The sequence below is a fragment of the Pituophis catenifer genome, unplaced genomic scaffold (assembly GCF_029215685.1).
Source record: "Pituophis catenifer annectens isolate HBS135680 unplaced genomic scaffold, rPitCat1.0.hap2 SCAF_1, whole genome shotgun sequence".
In the NCBI taxonomy this organism is placed as follows: Eukaryota; Metazoa; Chordata; class Lepidosauria; order Squamata; family Colubridae; genus Pituophis; species Pituophis catenifer.
This window is the reverse complement of record NW_027256881.1, coordinates 194,461,917-194,483,054: the sequence shown is the minus strand read 5'-3', so window position 1 is coordinate 194,483,054 and position 21,138 is coordinate 194,461,917. Positions and strand designations below refer to the sequence as shown.

General features: G+C 45.4%; 1 protein-coding gene across 1 annotated transcript; it reads right to left on the bottom strand.

The window, feature by feature from the left end:
- Positions 1 to 3,864: 3,864 nt before the first annotated feature.
- EVX2 (even-skipped homeobox 2) lies at positions 3,865 to 8,431 on the bottom strand. Its single transcript, XM_070956892.1, is given in 4 exon segments — positions 3,865 to 4,542; positions 6,369 to 6,619; positions 8,009 to 8,380; positions 8,383 to 8,431. Coding segments are annotated over 4 exon segments (1,350 nt in total).
- Between the last annotated feature and the right edge of the window lie 12,707 nt (positions 8,432 to 21,138).

Sequence of the window (21,138 nt, the reverse complement as noted above, 5' to 3'; positions counted from 1 at the left end):
TTGTCAAAAACAATTCAGGGGTGATGACAGACAGTCTTCTTGCATTTTATGATGAATTATTTTTTCATTCTTCGCACCCTCGAGACGACAACAATCAGGGGGGAAAAATACGTGGTTATTTCGGACAGGGTTTGGGGGGCACTGTCTTTTCCTGTTTGCTTTCCCATCTATCTCAATGCTTTTGTTTTTAAGGGTTACAACCCCCGCGTTAGCAAAGAGCACAGAAAAGCAGGGTGATACATCACTAGTCCAAATGTGCTGCTATAATCGTATTTCTTTAATGGGGGTGTTTTGGGAGCAAAAGGAAAAGGGGGGAGGACAGGGAGAAATAAGCTGGAGGAGGAGGGGAGAGAGAGAGAGAGAGAGACAGAGAAAGTGGGGCGTGTGTGTGGCTTATCTAACAAAGAACCCCAGGGAACACTCCAGTATATACTTAACCAAACTGCAATTAAAGACAGTATCAGCTTGTATCATTTAGAGCTAATGCAATAATAATGGTAAATTACAGGCCAAAATGGTTTGTGATAGCAGCCTCTGTATTCCCAATAGCTTCTGTGTCGTTGTAATTAATGCCATGGTGAGCAGTTGGTAAAGGTGAATTTTGTGCAAGGGACATCGGCAAGGATTTTTTTTTAAAAAAAAATGTTTTTAATTGAACAAAAATAGACTGTTTGATACACCTCACTGACTTTTTACATGTTCTCACTGATATATCAATTTTATGGGAGGGAGGGAGGGAGGGAGGGAGGGAGGGAGGGAGGGAGGAAGGAAGGAAGGAAGGAAGGAAGGAAGGAAGGAAGGAAGGAAGGAAGGAAGGAAGACAGACTTGTATTTTGTCTTAAGGAACTATCCTCAGCATGATTCTGTGGGAACCACTATCTCTGGTTTTATTTTCGTTAAACGGTACTCTTTGGAGATTAAAGAAACTGCACTTCTTTGTCCTAAAAAATGTGACTAATATTTACCTAAAATATCAGGAAAACATGAAAATACATGAACAGTGTGATACGTTTCCTACAGAAAATGCACATAGTGTTTGTAAACACACATCTGTAGGGCCAGGCAATTATTTAAACCAATGTTTGGACTCACTGCATGTCTTGCTATAAACATGAGTAATGTGCTGCATTTGCAGTAAAAAACCAATTAGTATGAATTAATCCATCTGATACGTGTATGAAAAAGCAGCAAAAGTGGTTATTTTAAGAAGCTGTCATAAGGCTGAATAACATTTTAAAATATATTTGTATTAAAACAGCAAACAAACCAAATATCAGGAAGACTTTCTCCCCTCCCCAAAATCTTAAATAAATCAGGTAACTTTTGATTTAAATAACATTTATTTTACATGACCAAACACAATAAATAACATAATATACAAAGCTTTGTTGTTATTGCACATTTGTAAAATATTTTACAGTGAATTCATACAGCCAGTGAATATCTGAAGCACAGGACTTATTCACAATTTTTTTGTTATAACTAGATCCATTGGACCTAACATAAAATTATTTTGTTTCTTTTTTTAATCTTATTTACCAGCAAACCTATCAACCACTTCCAAGATATATAGATTTAATTTATCTATTTCTATTTTGGAAAATGTAAACATTATTGCCAAAATTGTTCTCTCTATATCCAGTAAGGGCCATCATTACCAAACTATTTAGAGAATTGGAAAAAAAAGTAAATGTTGATAAAAGAATGCCACATTTTTAAATTAGTTAGCATTAAATTATATATTAATTTAAAAGTTAAATATAAAGTCAGTGGACAATAGCTGGTATTTTTCTTTTGATGCATAAGGAGTCTCATCCTTGTTTCATTAAAAAAAATATTTACTATTTGAGGATTAAGTCCTTAATTCAATGTTCTCTATATATCTCATGTTATTGTTAACATAATCTACTCTTCTTTTCTTGCCACCCCTGTTGTTTTTAATCCTTCCTCTCCTATCTTCACACCAGCAATCTCTTGCTATATTTTGATTCCCCCCCCCACTAATAAAAATAATAAAAATAAAATACAGTTTTTGTTCACTGAACAAAACAGTACAGACTGGAAAATAATTTCCTGAATGTCCATTATCAAAATGTGGGGCTGGGAAAAGAAAAAGAAAAAAACCCCAACCAGTGTCTTAATATAAATTAAGGGAAATGAATGGGCTGCGCGCCTGTGCTCACGTCTTACACATGGGGCCTAAATAAGCAATAGCTAGTTATGTGCGAGCTTCAACTCTTCAGGAAAAAAATCTCATTATGTAGAAGAGTAAAGTGACTCTGCCAGGAGCATTATGGAAATATCCAAGTTTGATTTAATGAGGCTCTTTCACATTGGTGGAATATCAACTGAAAAGTCTACCCAGGGCGTCCAAGTTCCCAAAATGAAAATTGGCAATTGAGATGATCAGAACCATAGCTTTCTTGTGCAAAAAAAAAAAAAAAAATCCTTCCAAGGTAACAGATCTAACGTTAAATAACCTACCGCCTTTTGCACCAGGAACAATGTTTTATGTACCAAGCCTCTTATCCGTCTCTTCTAATGACTTCCCTTAGCGGGTTGTTAGTACTTGACAGCAGGTCTCCGTGCGGGAAACTCCCCCCACCACTCTGCATTCAAAGAAGGGTCCATCAGAGAACATGATTGGCAATTTTCGTCATAATCTGCACATTATTAGCATCAAAATTGACACCGCAGTAACACCGGTGGTTTTTGATGCGTCTCTCAAGTTCACAGAAAGTTGTGGGGATTGGGGGCTCTCTGTTAACCAGAGGGCGGGTGCCTGGGTTTAAATAAAGCATATTATTTTTTCTCCTTGGGGGGGGAGGGGACAGGGGAAAAATTTAACCTTTTTCTTTAAAAAAAGTTATGTAGAAGATGCGTTTTAGGATAGGATACATGCCAAGAAAGTTTCAAGTATTTTCCAGATAATGCAGAGTAGAAGACTCGGAGGCAAACACGCCATGTGTTTTCTGTTTTTTTTTTTTCTAAACTACTCTTCTGTTTGTTCCACTCTGCCTTTCTTTTAACCAATCCATTAAAGGCCCTCCCTGCCCCGTTTGCTTTATTTTAGGGGAAGCGTTTTTTGGAGGCCTACAACAGCCATCTTCAAGGGGGGGGAGGGAAATCAGAAAGGACAGTTAAAACATGGGATTTTCCTCTTCCTTAAAACAGCCCCTCTTGAACCGCAAGGCCTCTATTTCGGCGGCAGGTTCCCCTTCGGTGTTTTGTTCGTTAGCTTCCCGCACCCTCAACCAAATTCCTATAAAATTGATACTGCTGGTATTTTGCTTCAGGACAAAAGAGAGAGAGAGAGAGGGAAAAAAAGAGGAAGGAACCAGGGTATAAATATTAAACAATAAGGTGAACCAAACAAAAAAAACAAAAGGCCGCTTAACGTCGGGGAAAAAAAGGCCAAACAGTTCCCAATGCCATCAGCAGGGGGAGCAGAGCCAAAGGCTCCCCCGAAGATTAAAAAGAAAGTACCGTAAATGTCTGGAAGGAATCGCGCTTTTTTTTTCTCTCCTTTTTTTTTCTCTACACACACACAGTCCTTCCTTCCGCTGAGAAAGAGGGAGGGCTTATAGTTTTTGGTCTACCGGGGCCCCAAATCCATCCATTACAACTTTTGCACCAGCAACAGCAGCAGCTTCTCCTTTTTGGGGGGGATTCCGTATTAAACCGGAGCCTTCATAAAGCCAGAATCATTTAACAACAGCACTAGGTGGGGGGGGGGGAAACCCTTCTGTTTTTAGAGCTTCGGCTATGGGCTTCCTTCCCTTTCCCACCTTGGACCCAAAACGGTTCGCTCCAGCCCCGGGCCGCCCCGGGCCCATCAGCGCCCTCGGAGGCCGCCGGGGCTGGTTATCTGGTCAAGGGAGCTTCCTCCCGCTGGTCCGGGGAAGGGACGGCGGTTTTGCTGAGCACGGCCGCCGAGTAAGGCAGGAAGCTGCTCTCCGAGCGCTGCGAAGCGGCCGCCGCTGCTCCGGCTGCGCTGCAGGGGAAATCCGAGCTCGAGGAGCGCGATCCCAGAGCCGCCGCCGCCGCCGCCGCCGCCGATTGGCTGCTGTGGCAACTGAGACAGGAGCAAGGGGCGGAGCCGGTGGGAGGAGCCGAAGAGGCGGCCGCCGCCGCAGCAGCAGCCGCAGCCGCAGCAGCCGCGGAAGCCGCCGCGCTGCTGTTGAGCCCCGCGGCGGCGGCGGCGGCCGGCGACTGGTAGAGGCCCGGGTGTCTGAAGCTGCACAGCAGCTCCGGGCGGGAATAAGGGTGCGAGAGGGCTCGGAAAGTGTCCAGCGGGCGGATGGAGGTGGCGAAGGGCGAAGCGGCTGCTCCGGAGGCTGCCGCCGCCGCCGCTGCCGCCGCCGTCACTCCGACGTGCGGGTAGTAGTGGAGGGGCACGTGGGAATGGAAAGGGTAAGGCAGGCTACCCGTGGCTGCCGCGTGGGTCATCATGTAGGTGTAGAAGCTGGGGTCCGCCGGGTGGGGCCAGGACATGGCCAGTCTCTGCCGCTTGTCCTTCATTCGCCGGTTCTGGAACCACACCTGGGCAGGGGGAGGAAGGGGAGTCGCCGAGTGAGTCAGAAAATGCGGGAGAGGCGAGAGCTGCGTGCATAGCTCCCTCCCGTCCTCACTTTTTTTTTTTTTATCCTTCACATTTATTCGATTTTTATCCCACCGTTATTAGTTCATAAGCAACTCAAGGCCTGAACGTACAAAATAGTCTTTTCCTCCTCCTCCTCCTCCTCCTATTTTCCCCACGACAACAACCCTGTGAGGTGGGCTGGGCTGAGAGAAGAGTGACTGGCCCAAGGCTCACCCAGCCGGCTTTCGTGTCTTAAAGTGGGACTGGAACCCACAGTCTCTTAAAAAAATCACTGTCTTAACCACTACCCCGCTTCCTAGTTGGCCAAGAGAAAGTCTGCCACTAATTCGCATCCGTTCTAGCTGAATTCCGCTTCTATTTTAAATTAGCTTCGTTGGAGGCAGTTTTCCTCAGTTAAGGCTTACCAAAATCGAAAAGAAGCTTCCTGCATTTTAATCCTGGATAAAATAAACTCGAAATCCTCCTATGAGATTTTGGCTTCTCTGATTCTAATTCAGGTTAGAAGTACATAAATGTCTCTTTGCAAAAAAAAGCTTTTTATACGGTATTTTATTTGAACAATCACTGCCAGCAGAGCTTGGCAAAAGAGCAGCCATGTTTTGGTTTTTTTTTAAAAAAAAAGGTATACATACATTCTCAAGAATCCCCCTTAAAAGTTATCTGAAATTCTACTTTTGTTTTATTCTGAACTGGCCCTATAATCCAATCAATTATGATTAATTCAGCTTCGTTTCTGTCCATGACAGGTAAGCATATACAGAACTGAAATGATCACCCGGTGTCAATTTTTCAGAAGGTGAAAACTGCTATAAGATAAAGTTTCCGCTGAAATTGTAAAATAATAATAATAATAATAATAATAATAATAATAATAATAATAATAATAATTTTTAAAAAGGGATTCGAGCTGCGGAATGCTTTATAAGAAAATGGAATATATTTTTCACTGTCATTTTATCTCAGTCCCCTTTGCAATTATTATTTAGGAAATGATTCGCATAATGCCTTCCTGAAGAGTTAGGCTGAAGGCACGATTCCCGTTCTTCAAGTTTAAAAGCATAAAGACACATTTAATACAAGACTATTTAATGCTGCTCTCTCTTTTTTTAATCTGTTTTTATTTGTAGTGCCAATCTACATTTTTTTGGGGGGGGGAGAAAGTTACAAGAGGCCTCATGGCTTAGCATCTTCTTTCTCTTAAAGGGAAGAGAAAACCCCTATAGGGAAATATAATAAAAAATACACCAACTGGGTGGAAAAACCCAAAATGTGTATATTCAGTTCTTAGAATGACTTGGCTAATTACCCGATACCATTCCCGCTCCTTTTATTTGTATTATTGATATTTCATTCACTCCGTTTTTGCTTTTATCTCTTCTTTTTCTTTCTTTTTTGTGTGTGTATGTAGCTACAAATATGAAAAGCAATAACGTAAGGTGAACAAAATAAAATACGAAAATCTATCCCATGGAAGATTCTTAAATCTAGGAGGTTGTTAAAATAGCAAAGCAATGGGCTTTCCTTTTATTTAACTGATTCCTTTTTTACATTGATCAGAATTCCTTCCTCCTTTCTGAGGAAGCCAGCTCTGGAGAGGACATTTTTCCAGTCTCGGCCAAACCCCGCTGAAACAGGATTACAGCCTGGGGAGCTACACACACGGAAGTGGCAACCCAAACCCTCAAATCGGGTCCTGAGCCGCCAGCCACCCTCCCTGCCCGACCCGGCCTGGCTCTCGCGAGTCCCTCTTCCTTGGCAAATATACCTTTATGGTAGTCTCGGGGAGGTTGAGCGCCGCGGCCAGCTCACACCGTCTAGGCCGGGAAACATAGTTCTCGCGGTAGAATTCCTTTTCCAATCGGGCGATTTGCTCCCGGGTGAAAGCGGTGCGGTACCTCCTCACTTGGTCGGCCCCGGAGCTGGAAGTACTCAGGCTGCTTCCGCTGTGCAAGTTGCTCAGTGTGGATCCTGAGGACGAGCTGGTGGTGCTGGGAGTCGAACTGCTCTCCGAATAGCCTTCCAGACAAAAAGTAACAAAAGAAAGACGTTGCTTTATTGTCCCGGAGACGCGCTGCCAGGCGGATTTCAGCCCCTGCAATTCACTACTCCCTCCCATAATTAATGCTGACTGTCGGGGAAACAAATTGCCGGCCTGAATAGAATCAATAGAAAGTTTCTCCTTTTATCTCTTGTTTGCGGTTAAATGAGAAGTCATCGAGAAAATTAAGCACCCTTTAAAAAGAAAAATAATCTATTGATAAAAAGATTCCAGGCTGCCTAAAATATACATTCGATGGGAAAAGTTAGAGGCGTCTACAGCTAATCTTTTCTGGGACCCATCGCTCGGGATTTTTTTCCCCCCCTTACTTTTTCGTTCACTTTTTTCAGAGATATACCAAAGGAAGATAAATGGAAAGGCTTGCCCAATTCGGATTGCAAACGAATGCCCTGTTAAAATGTGTTTCCTAAAAGATCCCACAGTCCCACAGCATCTGATAGTTCTAATCGTGCAACTTGGGTCCGACAGAACGTGTTCTTCCCTGCTTTAAAAATAAGTTATTGGACGAGTTTGTGGCATTATGATGCATTATTCCTAGTCAAAGTTAACAGGGCTAAGTAGGTCGCACAGGAGGGAGGGAGAAGGCAAAAAGTAAGTATAAAAGAGGGCAAACTTTTTATTTTTTTAAAAAAAATTCTACGTTTCCAATGGAAGCCCAGAATAGAAAATCAGGCATATGTGGAGATAATTTACTTAAAGGACCCCGCTAACTGCGCTCTGAATAAACGGAGCTACATCAATTATACCAACAGGATCTAATTGCAATGTCGGAGTTGATCAGTATAGACACTCCTTTCTAAATACACTTCATCAAAATTCACCAAAAAGCACTTGTGAAATCGGGGGGAAGATTATTAAACATAGCCGGCAAATAAGTGACACTCGGGTTTTTAGATCAGCCATGTAAAATCCCGTAGCCGATTCCCGAAAGATCCTCAGATGTGGGGATATGCTGTGTAATAAATACACACATACATTTTCACTCCTGCCGTGCACACTTTGACACAGGGAATCCAAAGTATAAATGCCACTCGAGAGTCGCTGAGTGGGGACAGTTGTGTGCGGCCGCACAACTCTTCTAATCTTTTGCTTCAGATTCCTTAAGAGTGCTGGGAGGTTAGCGGTGTGTACCTACCACCTTCGGTTGATCTCCAAATTAATACCCTCGTATTTTACGGGATGTCTTCCCTAACTGGGGAAAGGGGATAAGTAAAAGAAGAAAATAGGATAAGGGTTCGATCCTGCTGGGCTTAGATTCCCCCGCGCCCCCTCCCCCGCCGCCTCAATCCTTGCCCCGCTAAAATCCGGCTTCGGGGTGGGATGGGGAGCGCGAGAGAGGAAATTACCTTTGTTATTGCTTTCCTTCAGGGAAGAGGCCAGGCTGGTCGGCGAGCGAAGCGCGGAGCAGCCTACCTCCACGTCGCTGTTCATGTCTACCTCTCCAGCCACTTCTGAGTAATGGCTAATTTTCTTCCGGCTTTCGGCGGGAGGCAGTTCTGCCGCTACGGCGCTTTCGCTGTTCTGGTGCTGAAGGCTGAATAAAGCGTCGATCTCGAATTTCCCTTTGGCGGCGGGGAGGTCCCCGATGGAGCTGTGCAGAGAAGCGGAAGTTAGTCTCGGGCTGAGGCGGCCGCCGTGGGGCGAGTTTTCCAGGGCCTCCAGGACCGCGTTCCCAGCCGCCTCGGTCAGATTCGCCAGCCTTTTGCCAGCCGTGGGCTGTGCAGCCCCCTTTCCATCAAAATCATCTCTTTTCTTATTCTTTCCATCATCTCAGCTCCCCCCACGCTGGAAAAAAATTGTACGTGAGAATGTATGCAGGCGCGCGTGCCTGAGTGTCCGTGGTTGTAGGTGTGATGTGTATAAATATATGATTGGTCCTTCTAATAATCAGCTCACGGCAACAAGGGCCGATTCGCTTTCGGGTCAGAAAAATATCTCTATATATATTTAAGGAGGAGGCACAAAACGAAGAAGAAGAAGAAGAGAAAGGGGAGCGAGATGTAAACGCGAAGGGAATGACTGGTCAAAATGACCTATACATCCTTCCTAGCCCCGAAATGTCATTCATCACAGAAAAGGAGGGCTCGTCATTAAGGTACGAATGACGCTGGTCGAATAATCATTTATTGTAACAGGTTTATAAGCAAATAAATACAAGATCCTGTCAGCGAATAATGAAGGCGGCTTCAGAGCAGACAAATAGATCCAACAAGGGAGGCGGAAAGACCAGGACTGGAGAGGAGGAGGAGGAGGAGGAGGAGGAGGAAGAGGAGGAGGCGGAGGAGGAGGCAGAGAGGAGTCCTCGTCCGGCGCTCGATCAGATCCTGCACGGGTTGCTGAGATTTGGCCTCTGGGGTGAAATTGGCAGCCTGATTAATAAACGAACTGAGCAACATTTCCCCCTTCATTTAGGTGAATCATTATGCCCTGATTCCAGCCCCCCTTTTCGCCCCCACCCCGTTTGCTTTTGTGCACGAGAGAGAGAGAGAGAGGAGACCGTGAGCGTGTGTGTGTGTGAATGCGTGAGTATGTGCCCCGCTTTTTTTAGTTCCTAAGGGGCGCCGTTTCTTTTTCGTTGTTTTTTTTTTCCTTCCTCCAACAGCAAGGCTGGATAAACGGCGGAAACAGATTGTGTGATTGCTGAGAAAAGGGGTTTTGGGGACAGCCCGGGAGAAGAAAACCTGCCCAAGGGAGGAGGGAGGCGGAGATTGTTTCACCTCCACCCATCTCCCTGCTAGCTTTTGACCCTCTTCCCCGATGTCCTTAAAAAAACAAAAACGGGTTTTCCTGGAAGAAACTCGCCCTGGCCGCCGGCCACGAAACCGCCCCTTCTTCAGCCTTCCCAGACGTTCTCGGCAAATGCTTACCTATCAAACCGGCCGCATCAGGCGCAACCCCCAGCCGGGGAATGGCTCCATTAAGCGTCATCTCAGCGGGTTCCCTACATTTCCTTAGCGCGCCCAGAGGCCCTTTTTTTTTCCTCCCCTTCCAAAGTTTTTCTGACAGAGGACGGGGTCTACCCACCCCTTTAACGACGGAAGTCTGCCTAAAGTGTTTCCTTCGCCTTGGGCACAACATCCTTTCACTGAAGGAAGGGGAGGGGGGCAACGAGCCTTCAAAACACAATTTAAATCAGCGGAGAAGCGTGTGGGCTTGTTTGAATGTAGCTGTAGCAAAGAGGGAAGCTTTCATTCATTCCCTCCTTTATCCCCTGCCTAGATCTCTCTTCAATCTCTCCTCCCTTTTCAATCGAAACGGGATTTACTTGCTTAAAATATCAATTCCTTGTCTTTGGTAAAGGCCTCGATTGCCAAGTCTCAACGGTTCCCAGTACAGGCAAAGAATGTGACTCACCTAGGGATCTCCTCCTCTCTTTCAGGGCCTCCCGCCCTCCTTCCCCCTCTCCCCCACCCTCACCCCAGCCAAACGGCAAGTTACCTGAACCAGAGTTTGCTCATCTGTTTCTCTTTCCCGGTTCGCACGTGCTCTCTCTCCCCCTCTCTCAAATTCCGCCGAAGAACCAGCGCCGAAAGGGGACGAAGAATGAGGGAGGGAGGGAAGAAGGAGGAAAGAGAGAGAGAGAGAAAGGGGAGAGGGAGAGAGAGAGAGATGGAGATGCTCTCCGCCGGCCTTCCGATCGGAAACGCGAGAACTTTGATTACTCTCAAGACGCCCAGGACGTGCGCTTAAGCGCCACTAATATTCTTGTCATTAATATCCCGGGCGCGTCTCTGAGAGGGCCAACACTGACATGGCCAGCCGTGCCAACCCAGGGAGGCCTGTTTCCTACCTTCTCCTGGCTGCTGAGCTCCCCGGATTGGCCGCGCGACCCTTCTACACCCCCAACCCCTTTCCCCTGCCTTTTACTTCCCAAGAGATTTAAATCCCGCTGCTGATTTCAGAACGGGTGTATCTGGCAAATCCCGGGCTTAAAGCGAGCATTTGTCCATCCACCAGAAGGATTTCGACTGGAGAGAGTTGATCAGCGTGTGGTTTAAAACTAATAGTGGTACCAATGCCGCTGCTTCGGACGCCAATGCGCACTTCGGCCTTCTTTCCTTTCCTTTCTAGGGAGTGGGTAAAAAAAATTCGGGGTGCGTGGCTCAGGTGGGATCCTAAACCGGTGAATTTGGGCATGGAACTGGTTTTGGAGGAAAGGTGGCGCTTGAGTTCTGAGCCGAACTTCATTTAACTGTAAAGGAACGGCAAAAGCCCCTGAATTCTTTTGAAGAAGTCGTTCCTCTCCAAACCAATTTTTAAAAAAATAAAAAAAAAATTAGCTGACTTAGGCAATTCCTCCCAAACTTAATACTTCCGCAGACTAATAAGAACAGACGCATTGCTGCATACCGTAAGTAAGCCTGCCGATTCCCTCTCCCACCCCCCACCCCAAGGAAAAGGTTTCGGCTGCACCTTTAAGGTTCCCAAAGAGCGAATGGGCCTAAAATCCAATTCCTCCTTTAATTAAGGGGCGTCCTGAGTCCTTCCCAGTGTGAACTTCGTTGCAATAGCAGCCGCTATATTCAGGCTCCGCTTGAAACCGGAAGGGCTGGGAAAAGGGCAACAAGCTGCAAACAGAGAACGCCATTGCATAAACGGGCTCCCTAATACTGTATTGTGAATCGTTGATTGTATTAAAATTGCGTTCCTATCCTCCTGCTTTCCTAACCTTCCTCTAAGATAAACGATTAATACACCCCAGCACAGAATACATACAGGAAAATACATGCACCCAGCTATGGAGAATTAACCAGCCAGTGGACACAGTCGTCCTCTTCCGAGCCTGGATTAAGAAAGCAACCTAAACTGACAGGACAGGTCGAAAATTTGAACCCTGTCCGGCTGTCCCCCCCCCCCCTCCCCGCTGCCTCATTTTCTCGAAGTCGAGAAGTCGAGGCTGGTGGTTAGAATCCGTGGCAATTCGGCGAAACGGGGTTGTTGGTTGTTGCTGTTTTTTTTTAAACTCCTTCTGAGTCCCCACGAGGCCTCGTGACAGGCTCACCCGCAAAACCAGAGTGGGGGGGGGAAGATTCCTGCAAGAAACAACTATTAACCCGCATCCCGTCCCGACACAAACGATCGAAGTAAAGGCGTTAGAACGGAATAACATAGGAAGCCTCTGCTGTTCCGGTGCCTGAGATCACCTGGACGAGTTTCGGCCCAGACTGCAGGTTGGGCAAGCTCTTAAATCAAAATAGGAAAGAGGATATCGGCGGGCGCTTTTTTTTGCTGGCCTTTGGCGCCCCCTTCTGTTTTCCGGAAGGCTTTGAACCGGCCAGGAGTTTCTGTTTTCCTTTTTCTTTTCTAATCCCAGTTTATTGCCTTCCCTGGCCGCATCTTCTGAACATTTGCGGATAGAGACGCGCGTTTATAGGCACCGTTTCATCCCAGATCAGAATTCAGAAGACCGCGTTATCCACCCCCCACCCCCGGTTTTTCTTTTTAGAAAACTGCTCAAAAGAAGAAATGGGGGTATTGGGTGCTCTTCGCGTTTCTCGGTCCTCCTTTTCCTTCATTCCACGAATTAGAATTTAGTAAGGTTTGTTTCTCAGTCAACAGGTATAGGGCCGCGTTGTAAGTGGATCCTGGGTAGTGTCTCAATGACCTCTGATTAATTATCTCCCCCTTCCACAAATATTTTTTTAAAAAAATATCCTTAGAAGCTTCTTATTTGAAATCTTATGTTATCTAGTCAGTTTTGTTTAGCTCCTCAGTGTTGTAACGGTGGATACACACACCCATACACAAAGACACTCATACTGTAGAGATTTTCAGTCATCCAGGTCAGTGATGGGTTTCAAAATTTTTTACTACCGTTTCTGTGGGTGTGGCTTAGTGGGTGTGGCATGGCTTAGTGGGCGTGGCTTGGTGGCGTGGCAGGGGAAGGATATTGTAAAATCTCCATTTCCATCCCACTCCAGGGGAAGGAAGGATACTGTAAAATCTGCATTTCCGCCCGATCAGCTGGGATTCGGGAGGAAGAGAATAGATGGGGAGGGGGCCAGTCAGAGGTGGTATTTACCGGTTCTCGGAACTACTCAAAATTTCCGCTACCGGTTCTCCAGAACTGGTCAGAACCTGCTGAAACCCACCCCTGATCCAGGTCATGGTTGTCCCAAAGGTGAATTTTTTCAGGAGGCAGCTGGATTTGTGTGTTTTTTTTCAAAGAAAAAACAAGAATGTCCAGTTGCCTCCTGAAAAAGCACCTTTGGGATATTCATACTTGCCATTCGGAAGCACATTCGCAAGAGGAAATCTTAGTGGACAAAGTGTAGAAATCGTATTTTTCTGGCTGCCTTGTTGAAAGGAATTGTGGGTGGTTGATTTTTCTATCCTCTCCCCATCCCTTCCAGTATTGGTGTTCCTTCCCTCCCCGGGGGGGGGGGGATTTTCTAGGGGACCGTCCCCTCTGACACCACCAAGCGGGCTGCCCTGTTTGTACTTTTCTTGGTTTTACGCACCTCCGCTGAAATGGAAGGCGTGTTTCAAGCGGATCTAAATCTCCCCCAGCTTTTAGAAACTCCGAGGGCTCCTAGGCAGAAGGTTGAGCAAATATTTGCTTCTCAGCTGTACGGCGGGTTCTTTGAGGTGAACTGCGGAGCGTTTCTGCTAAGACAGGTAATAAACAATGGCGTCCTCTCTGGAGCTCCCTGAAGAAGCTCATCCTAGAAGTCCTGGCGGTGTTTACATCTGTCTAGACCCTCGAGTGCCAGACGTTACATTGGGATGAACTTGGTTTCACCGCGGGTGTCAGCCAGAACAAGAAGGGTCAAAAGGAGGGTCAACTCGCTCATGTTGCTCTCTGGGTTGGGAGGAGGCCTAGGGAGCTCTCTCTCTCTCTCTCTCTCTCTCTCTCTCTCTCTCTCTCTCTCTCTCTCTCTCTCTCTCGACTCTCTGTCTCTGTCTCTCTCTGTCTCTCTCTCTGTCTCTCTCTCTCTCTGACTCTCTGTCTCTGTCTCTCTCTGTCTCTCTCTCTCTGTCTCTCTCTCTCTGACTCTCTGTCTCTCTCTCTCTCTCTGTGTGTCTCTGTGTGTGTGTGTGTGTGTGTCTCTCTCTCTCCCTCTCTCTCTCTCTCTCTCTCTCTCTGACTCTCTGTCTCTGTCTCTGTGTGTCTCTCTTTCTCTGTCTCTGTGACTCTCTCTTTGTCTCTCTCTGTCTCTGTGACTCTGTCTCTCTCTGTGTGTATCTATCTCTCTGTCACTGCCACTGTCTCTCTGTCTGTGTGTGTGTGTGTGTGTGTGTGTGTGTGTGTCTTTCTCTCTCTCTCTCTGTCTCTCTGTTTCTCCCTCTCTCTCTCACACACACACACACATACACACAGCCGCTTGCAAGGTGGAAAAAATCCACTCTTCTTTTCGCTGATGATGAGTGGTATCCAGAACGCCTGGGAATGCTAATATTCAATTCTAACTTTCTGGAAACGATTCGTTCCTTTTCCATAACAACTTGCATTAGATTTACTGTTCGTTTGATGGTTTTGTTTGTTTTTGTTTTTTATAAGGAGTGTGTTCAAAAAGAGAACCAAGCAAGCAAACAATAATTCCAGAAAGCTGGGGCTGTCAGAGTTGTTTGGATGCCTATCAAAGTTTAGTTCAATCATTGAACAGTGTTGATATAATCCTTTCATAGCTGTAAACAAATAAGGCCATCTAACTTTGTAGTTGCTTAGAGAAAGCAATACTGTGTATGCATACCTGCATACCTACATACACACACATACACAGTATTATTTTAATCAGTCACCATCAGCAAGGGCCATCCCAATAAGCATATGATTTTCTCCAGCTCTCCTCTCTCTCTCCCTCTCTCTCTCTCTCTCCCTCCCTCCCTCCCTCTCTCTTTCTTTCCCCCCACACACTTCATGTATTTGTGGGGAAAGCTGTGCTTTCTAAGTCCAAACAATCCAACATAAAACAATCCTGTTTTTTTTTCCTAACAGGCTACTTGTAAGAAAATGCCCCAGACAGTTGCCCAGAATTGAGATGAAATTCAAGAGGATCTTGTTTCCTTTGTTGCTTGGCTTCTTTCTTTAGGGATTCATGCCATTTTAAGATTTCTGGCTTGTTTACCTTTTCTGTCTTGCTATTTCCTAAAGAAGAGTAAGACCATGTGGTTGTATTGACCCACTGGAAGATCGATTTATTTTTCTGAGAACTCTCTCCCTCCCCCCTCCCCCTTCTTCTCCACCCCCTTCCTCTCCCTCTCCCTCTCTCTGTAATTAGAATAATTTCAGTTTAGATATTTTAGCCTTTTAAGCCTTAAAATAAGGCTTCAGATCTCTCGCTGCCATCCCAGGTCAGAGTCTGGCAGAATCTATTTATTTGATTTCTATAGCTGCCCATTAAAATAAAAAAGTGAATCTAGCATTTATCAGCCTCCTGGATTTCCACAGGAAAACCTGTAGAGCCACCTAGTGGTAAAGTGTGGACACTGAGCGTCGATTAGATTCAATAGAAGGCATCCGCCTTCAAAGGGGCATGCATTCCCCGGTTCCAGAGCCGGCATGGATGGCTCTCCCACCAGCAAGGGAAAAACTGTTGAACTCACATACATCTTATTCATCAGGTTGGGCTGCCTCAGGCCTCAGGGAACACAGTGGGTTTTTAACTCATTGCCATTCTTAACTGATAAAGTACTTTTAATCTCACATGTAACCTGCATCTGCAAAAGCAACCTAACTTTTATTTTCTATGTATTGATTTGATTTATACAGCTGCCTATCTCATCTGTCTATGACTCTACGTGGCTTAAAATAAAACAAATAAATAATACAAAAATCGAAATATAAAACAAGAAATAAAAACCCATAGCAGCCGGGTACCACCTAAGCTATCATCCTTGCAACCCAAAGATGGGCTCTCATTTCCCACCCTTCATCCCCACCTACCTTCCTGCCATCCCAGTTTAAATCCTACATGGGTCTAGGCGGCTCACAAAAACTTATGCCTTTTAATAAAATAGTTGGAAAAGACCATTAAAAACCTTCCAGGTTCTTAATTTTTTGTCCCACTAAAATGTACAATCAAGAAAACATTCAGATCAACAGGAAATTCAGAGGCTTCGGAATCATCTAATATGAAATCTAAAATACCAGTTCATTAGATAAGCTTTTCTAAACGGCTTAAATCAGTAATCAGTTGTTAGCATTATGGTGTTTCAGGTTTCCTAATAAGGTTATAATGTTACACCTCTTTGGAAGTAACCTGCTTCAAAATAGGTACCTCTGCTGTTTTACTGACACTTCTTCCATTTCAGGGAAGAATTTCACAAAATCCAGCAGAGTAAAAAGAGGCTGAAACAAGTAAACTTTGGATACTTCATTTGGATGGATAAGCACAATAACAATTCTCAAATAAAGTAAAAATGTTACTTTATACTTCATTTAATAAAATAATATAAAACACTGTGTGGCTAAAATGCTTTTGGGGGGCTAGACTATGAAGACTTTTTGCATTTAAACCACTCCAACAATGTTTAAGTAAAGCATTTTTACTCTTCTGCTGAATTCCACAGAAGCCACTGAGTCAATTAATTGTCCTGTTAAAGCGGAGGGAATCTTGAAAAGGAGTAAAATCTTTTGTGAAGAACTTTGACTGCTCTGCCTGGGCAGGTTTCATTCTGGAACTGATAACCCATTCCTCCTGACCTCAGTCTATTGGCATTAAATCTCATGGAGTTCTCTCTGTTTTAACTCAGTGGAATGACTTCAAATGGAGGGGCAATGGATCTCACTGTCTCTCATTCTGCAAGTGTTACTAGGTATTTTAGCACAAGGTTAACTGACACAGTGGCCCATTAATGGCTCAAGAAGTGAAGCAGCATCCTCCTTTTCATTCCCTCTGACTGTCAGAGCTACAACTAAATCACAGTGGAGTGCTGGAGACTTTCCTGTGAGGAAGTACAAGCTCTGAACTTTAAAAAAATGGAAAAGAAGAGGAAGAAGAAAATGAACCAGAGAAAGAAGGGGGAGAAAAAAGGAGGAGGGGGAGGAAAGGAGGGGAGAAAGGAGGAGGAGGAAACAAGGGGGAGAAAAGAGGAGGAGAAGTAGAAGAAGGAGAAGGAGAAGGGTGGTCAAAGAATATGAGGATTAGCAAAATAAGTAGGATTACGTATTTGTGCAGCTATTGCTAATATTTTAAAAACCTTCAGTATCTTCAAGCAATCTCATTCAATAGGACATTGGAGACCAAATACTGAAAATAAACGAAGAAGTTTCTCCCAAAGAAAAGTCAGGAATGCCAGATCGACAATTGAAATGATAATCTGGTCAGAGTTTTCTTGTATCCCTAAATGATACCACTTCCAACTGTTTGAAAACACCTTGGCCTAAAGGCAACACTTTGAAGCTTAGTCTTTGCATTTTAAGATGCGGTTAAAAGAGATATGGGGGGGGGAATGTAGAGGCTTGGGAAAGGTTTGAAAATGAATGGATTTGGAAATGGCCTTTTGAGGCTATTAAGTTATGACATTTTGTCTATTTGTCTCAGTGCCAAGCAGGCGGAGGAAGAAAAAGTTCCACAAGGGTGGAGTTGGGAGCAAAAAGGTGCTTTTTCAAAGTGGGCAATCTGGTTGGGCAGGTTGGGCTTGGCAAATCCTTGTTTTATGTCGTTTTCTCCTGCCCTTGTTTGCTGAAATTCATAGGGCAAGGTGAACTCCCATATTCCATAATGGCAGCTTGTGATGACGCTGTCCAGAAAACATCGCTCATCTGGAACAGGCTCCCTCAAAATCAGAGCCACGGGTTTGGCACAAATGCAGAAAGAGGCTTGGAGTGTATCTCTGGTCTTGCTAGAAGGTGATTCTCCAGTGCTGAGAGCATGCATTTTGTTTTATTTCTCTACACCTCTCAGCCGCCCCTCCAAAAGACACACACACACACCTTTGAAAGTTATATAATTCAGTATAGAAGAGATGCTCCCTACATAATGGATTGTTTCTGAGCGCATAGGATGCAACCTTTGGATTTGGGAATAAATTCCCAAATTTATTTATGATTTCAGAGGGGTTTATTCCCTGATTAGGAAATGCAGGGAGGGGATGGCTGCCAAAAATAAGCAGAGCTTTGACTGCAACTCATAGCTTAGTTCACCCTTCCCACTGACCTTTCGCCATCAAAGAAGGAGATGCTTCAGGAATCCTTTTATCCTTACACACAAATGCAACCTTCGCAAGATTCAGCGTGGATGTCCCAAAGCTGGGAACTTACTTTCCATTCTGAGATTTACTTTATATCAAGATTGTTTCCAAATGAGGGATATAGCTGAAGTCTGCATAATAATAAAGGACAACAGAAAAGGTGGGATACAGCTGAGTTGAAATACAAACACACACTTCCTAATTACTTGCTGCCTTACAAGCCCACAAGCTGGATTTAAAGAGGAGGGAAAGGAAAGATCTTCTCGGTCAAAACGAATAACTTTATTACAGTCGTCAGGCCAGAAAACACTGACATAAAAATTTAAAAGTCACTGAATATACAGTAGGAATCTACGGTAGAATACACAGAATATAAAAGCACAGGGCTAAAAGTGCGATAATGATGTAATAAATTTAACATAAACTGCAAGTCAGTGGGGTCTTAGTTTTTGCTATATTGGCTTCAAGGGTGGATTAGAAGCAATTTGTAGAAAGTTAAAATAAGCACTCAGGATTAACAATGGTGGATTTCTGTGTGCGTAGTTGTGTATGTTGCCAACCTCTGGCTGCCGTGCCTTTTCTTCACTTCTTCTGTAAAACCACCCAGAGTCACTAAGGCTACTAACATGAGCCCAAAGGAGGTTTTTATCCAACAGAATATTGGATAAAATACTCTATTTTATGACTATTCCGGGTCGTTTGGAGTGGATTGCTTTGTTCGGCCCGCACCTCTATTGGGATTCGGAGCAAACCCAAGATTCATTTGTTGGCTAGCATCAAACAGGGCTTTTCCGCTTTATCACAGATTTAATTCGCCTGCTTTATTAGAGGAGTTCTTCCTTCAAGGGGAGAAAAACAGCCTTTCCCATTGCAGAGATGCTAAAGGGAGTTGAAAGGCACTTTAACCGATAGTATGTTTAAAAAAAAAAAAAAAAAAACCCTAGCTTCACGGACATTGTCCTCCATTCCTCCTTTTCTTCTCTACTCAACTATTACATATGAATAATTAAGCGCATCGTCATATAAGACAAAATCCCTTGCCCCAGATTTATAGTAAACTTCAAGCACAAAGTTCACCCCAAACCTTCCGGAATGCAATGGACTACGATTCCTTGCGAAATTTCAATTCTGATGAACATTTTAATTGGTCGCCCCTTGGGGAGACCAGCTGCTGTGAAATCTGTGCTAGAACTCTTGTTCTGGCGGCTTCCGTGAAAAGTTTCCTTCCCAACGTTGGAGATCCCGGCCAAGCCAGAATGACTTGCGGGAGGGGAGGGGGTGGAATATCTGGAGTTAAGTGGGCAGATCAACCATCGGCTGTTTGAAGTCATTCATGTGGCCAGAAGAACTCAGAATACGAGAGTTAGTTGGGAAGTCATTTCCATGAAAAATTGCATGCAACAGGAGTTCCCGTTCTCTTTTATTTTGGGTGCCGGGGAATTTTTGTTTTGTTTTGTTTTCATGTAAACGGCTGAAGTGAAGGGCGACTCGCTGACTTTTGCTGTCTTTTTAAACTTAAATGTTTATGCCCCCAAACGAAGACGCCTAGGCTCGTCGGAACTTTACTAGGGGTGCGGAAAGTAGCCTGTGTATCTCAGCTCTTTCGGCTTATGGAAACATATGGAGGGGTTCCGGGATGTTTATTCTGGGCGCCCCTGATCCTTAGCGAGTGGACTGGCGGTACGATTACAGGCATACACAGATCACCTTTTTCCCACCCCCCCCTCTCGCCTCCCATGTGCCTATCCAGGATCGCAATCCTTACTGCGGTTGCCAGCAGTCGAATATAAAACAACCAGGGAAACTTATCCGACATGGGGGGGGGGAAATAGTTCAAAAAAGGAAACGAAGTTCTTCGAGCGTGAGCTGGGCACGTAAAATGTGTCGAGTGGGAGAAAGGACCACTTAAAAGAAATGCCGCAACCGCCGTCCTTGGGAAAAAAATAAGAATCATTCTGCAGGTTGCTCAGTTTGTCTTCGGGGAGCTCCGAAAGTAACCGAATAATTCCCGGGAGCCAAAGTGTAATTCAATGGCCAAGAGCATTTGCCGTTCCCGCCTCCTGCCCTGCTACGTCCAGTTTCTTAACAGATTTTTTTTTTTTATCTAGCCGGGGATCACAAGAATCAACTCAAACATTCTGCTCATTTCATTCCAATTCTGGAGACCTCCTGCTCCTGCTCCCGCCCAAGGCCAAAGGTTAATCTCAGCGGAGAGGAGGCGGGGAAGGCGAAGGAGCAGCCTCTCGAGAGCGAGGGCCTAAAGACGGAAGCCTCTTGATTCTGGGTCCGTCCCTTCCTCCCAAGCCTTTGTGAAAAAGCGAGACCAGGCAGGGTCCGTGTGTATGTGTGTGAGAGAGGGGGTGGGGGAGAGGAGAGAGAGAGCACGTACATATATGTAAATATGTCTACGTGTAGGGATGTATCTTCGTGTTTCCGTTTTTAACAACTCCTGTTTCTTTCCCTTTCCTTTCCTTTCCCTCCCCTTCCCTCCCTTCCCTCTTTCCTTTCCTTTCCTTTTTTCCCTCCCCTCCCTTCCTTTTTTCCCTCCTTTCCTTTCTTTTCTTTTTCGCTCCCCTCCTTTCCTTTCCTTTTTCCCTCCTTTCCTTTCCTTCCCTCCAGCTTTCCTTTCCTTTCCTTTCCTTCCCTCCCGCCTTCCTTTCCTTTCCTTTCCCTACTTTCCTTTCCTTTCCTTTTTTCCCTACTTTCCTTTCCTTTCATTCCCTCCATCGCTCTTTCCTTCCCTTCTTTCCTTTCCTTTCCTTTTTTCCCTCCCCTCCCTTTCTTTTTTTCCCTCCTTTCCTTTCTTTTCTTTTTCGCTCCCCTCCTTTCCTTTCCTTTCCTTTCCTTTCCTTTCCTTTCCTTTCCTTTCCTTTCCTTTCCTTTCCTTTCCTTTCCTTTCCTTTCCTTTCCCTACTTTCCTTGCCTTGAGAGAACTCAAGCCAAGTCCCAAACGAAGTTGGAAGAGGGAGGTGAGGGGAGAGCAGGGATCGCCGGCTCAACTCCCCCCCCCACACTCACCCGCCCCGCAGAGGGAGACACGTGCAGCGCCTGGCCAATGAGGCCCCGAACCAGCTCCTTGGACGGCCGGGTGCGATGCTCCCCCCTCCCAGTGTGGCCTTGGTTTTTATAAACCATCCCGGGCGCTCGGAGAGGGAGGCCGCCGCTCTGCCGCTCCTTCGCCCCGCGTCCCGTCCGACTGGCACGCCATGAGTGCCTCTAGGCCTTCCCCTGAGGGCCAAGCCGGGGAGGAAGAGGAGCAGCAGCGGCGTCGGCGACGGAGGCAGCTGGAGGGGGGCTGCTTCGCGCGGGAAGCCTGAGCCGAGCATCGGGCGCCCGGGAG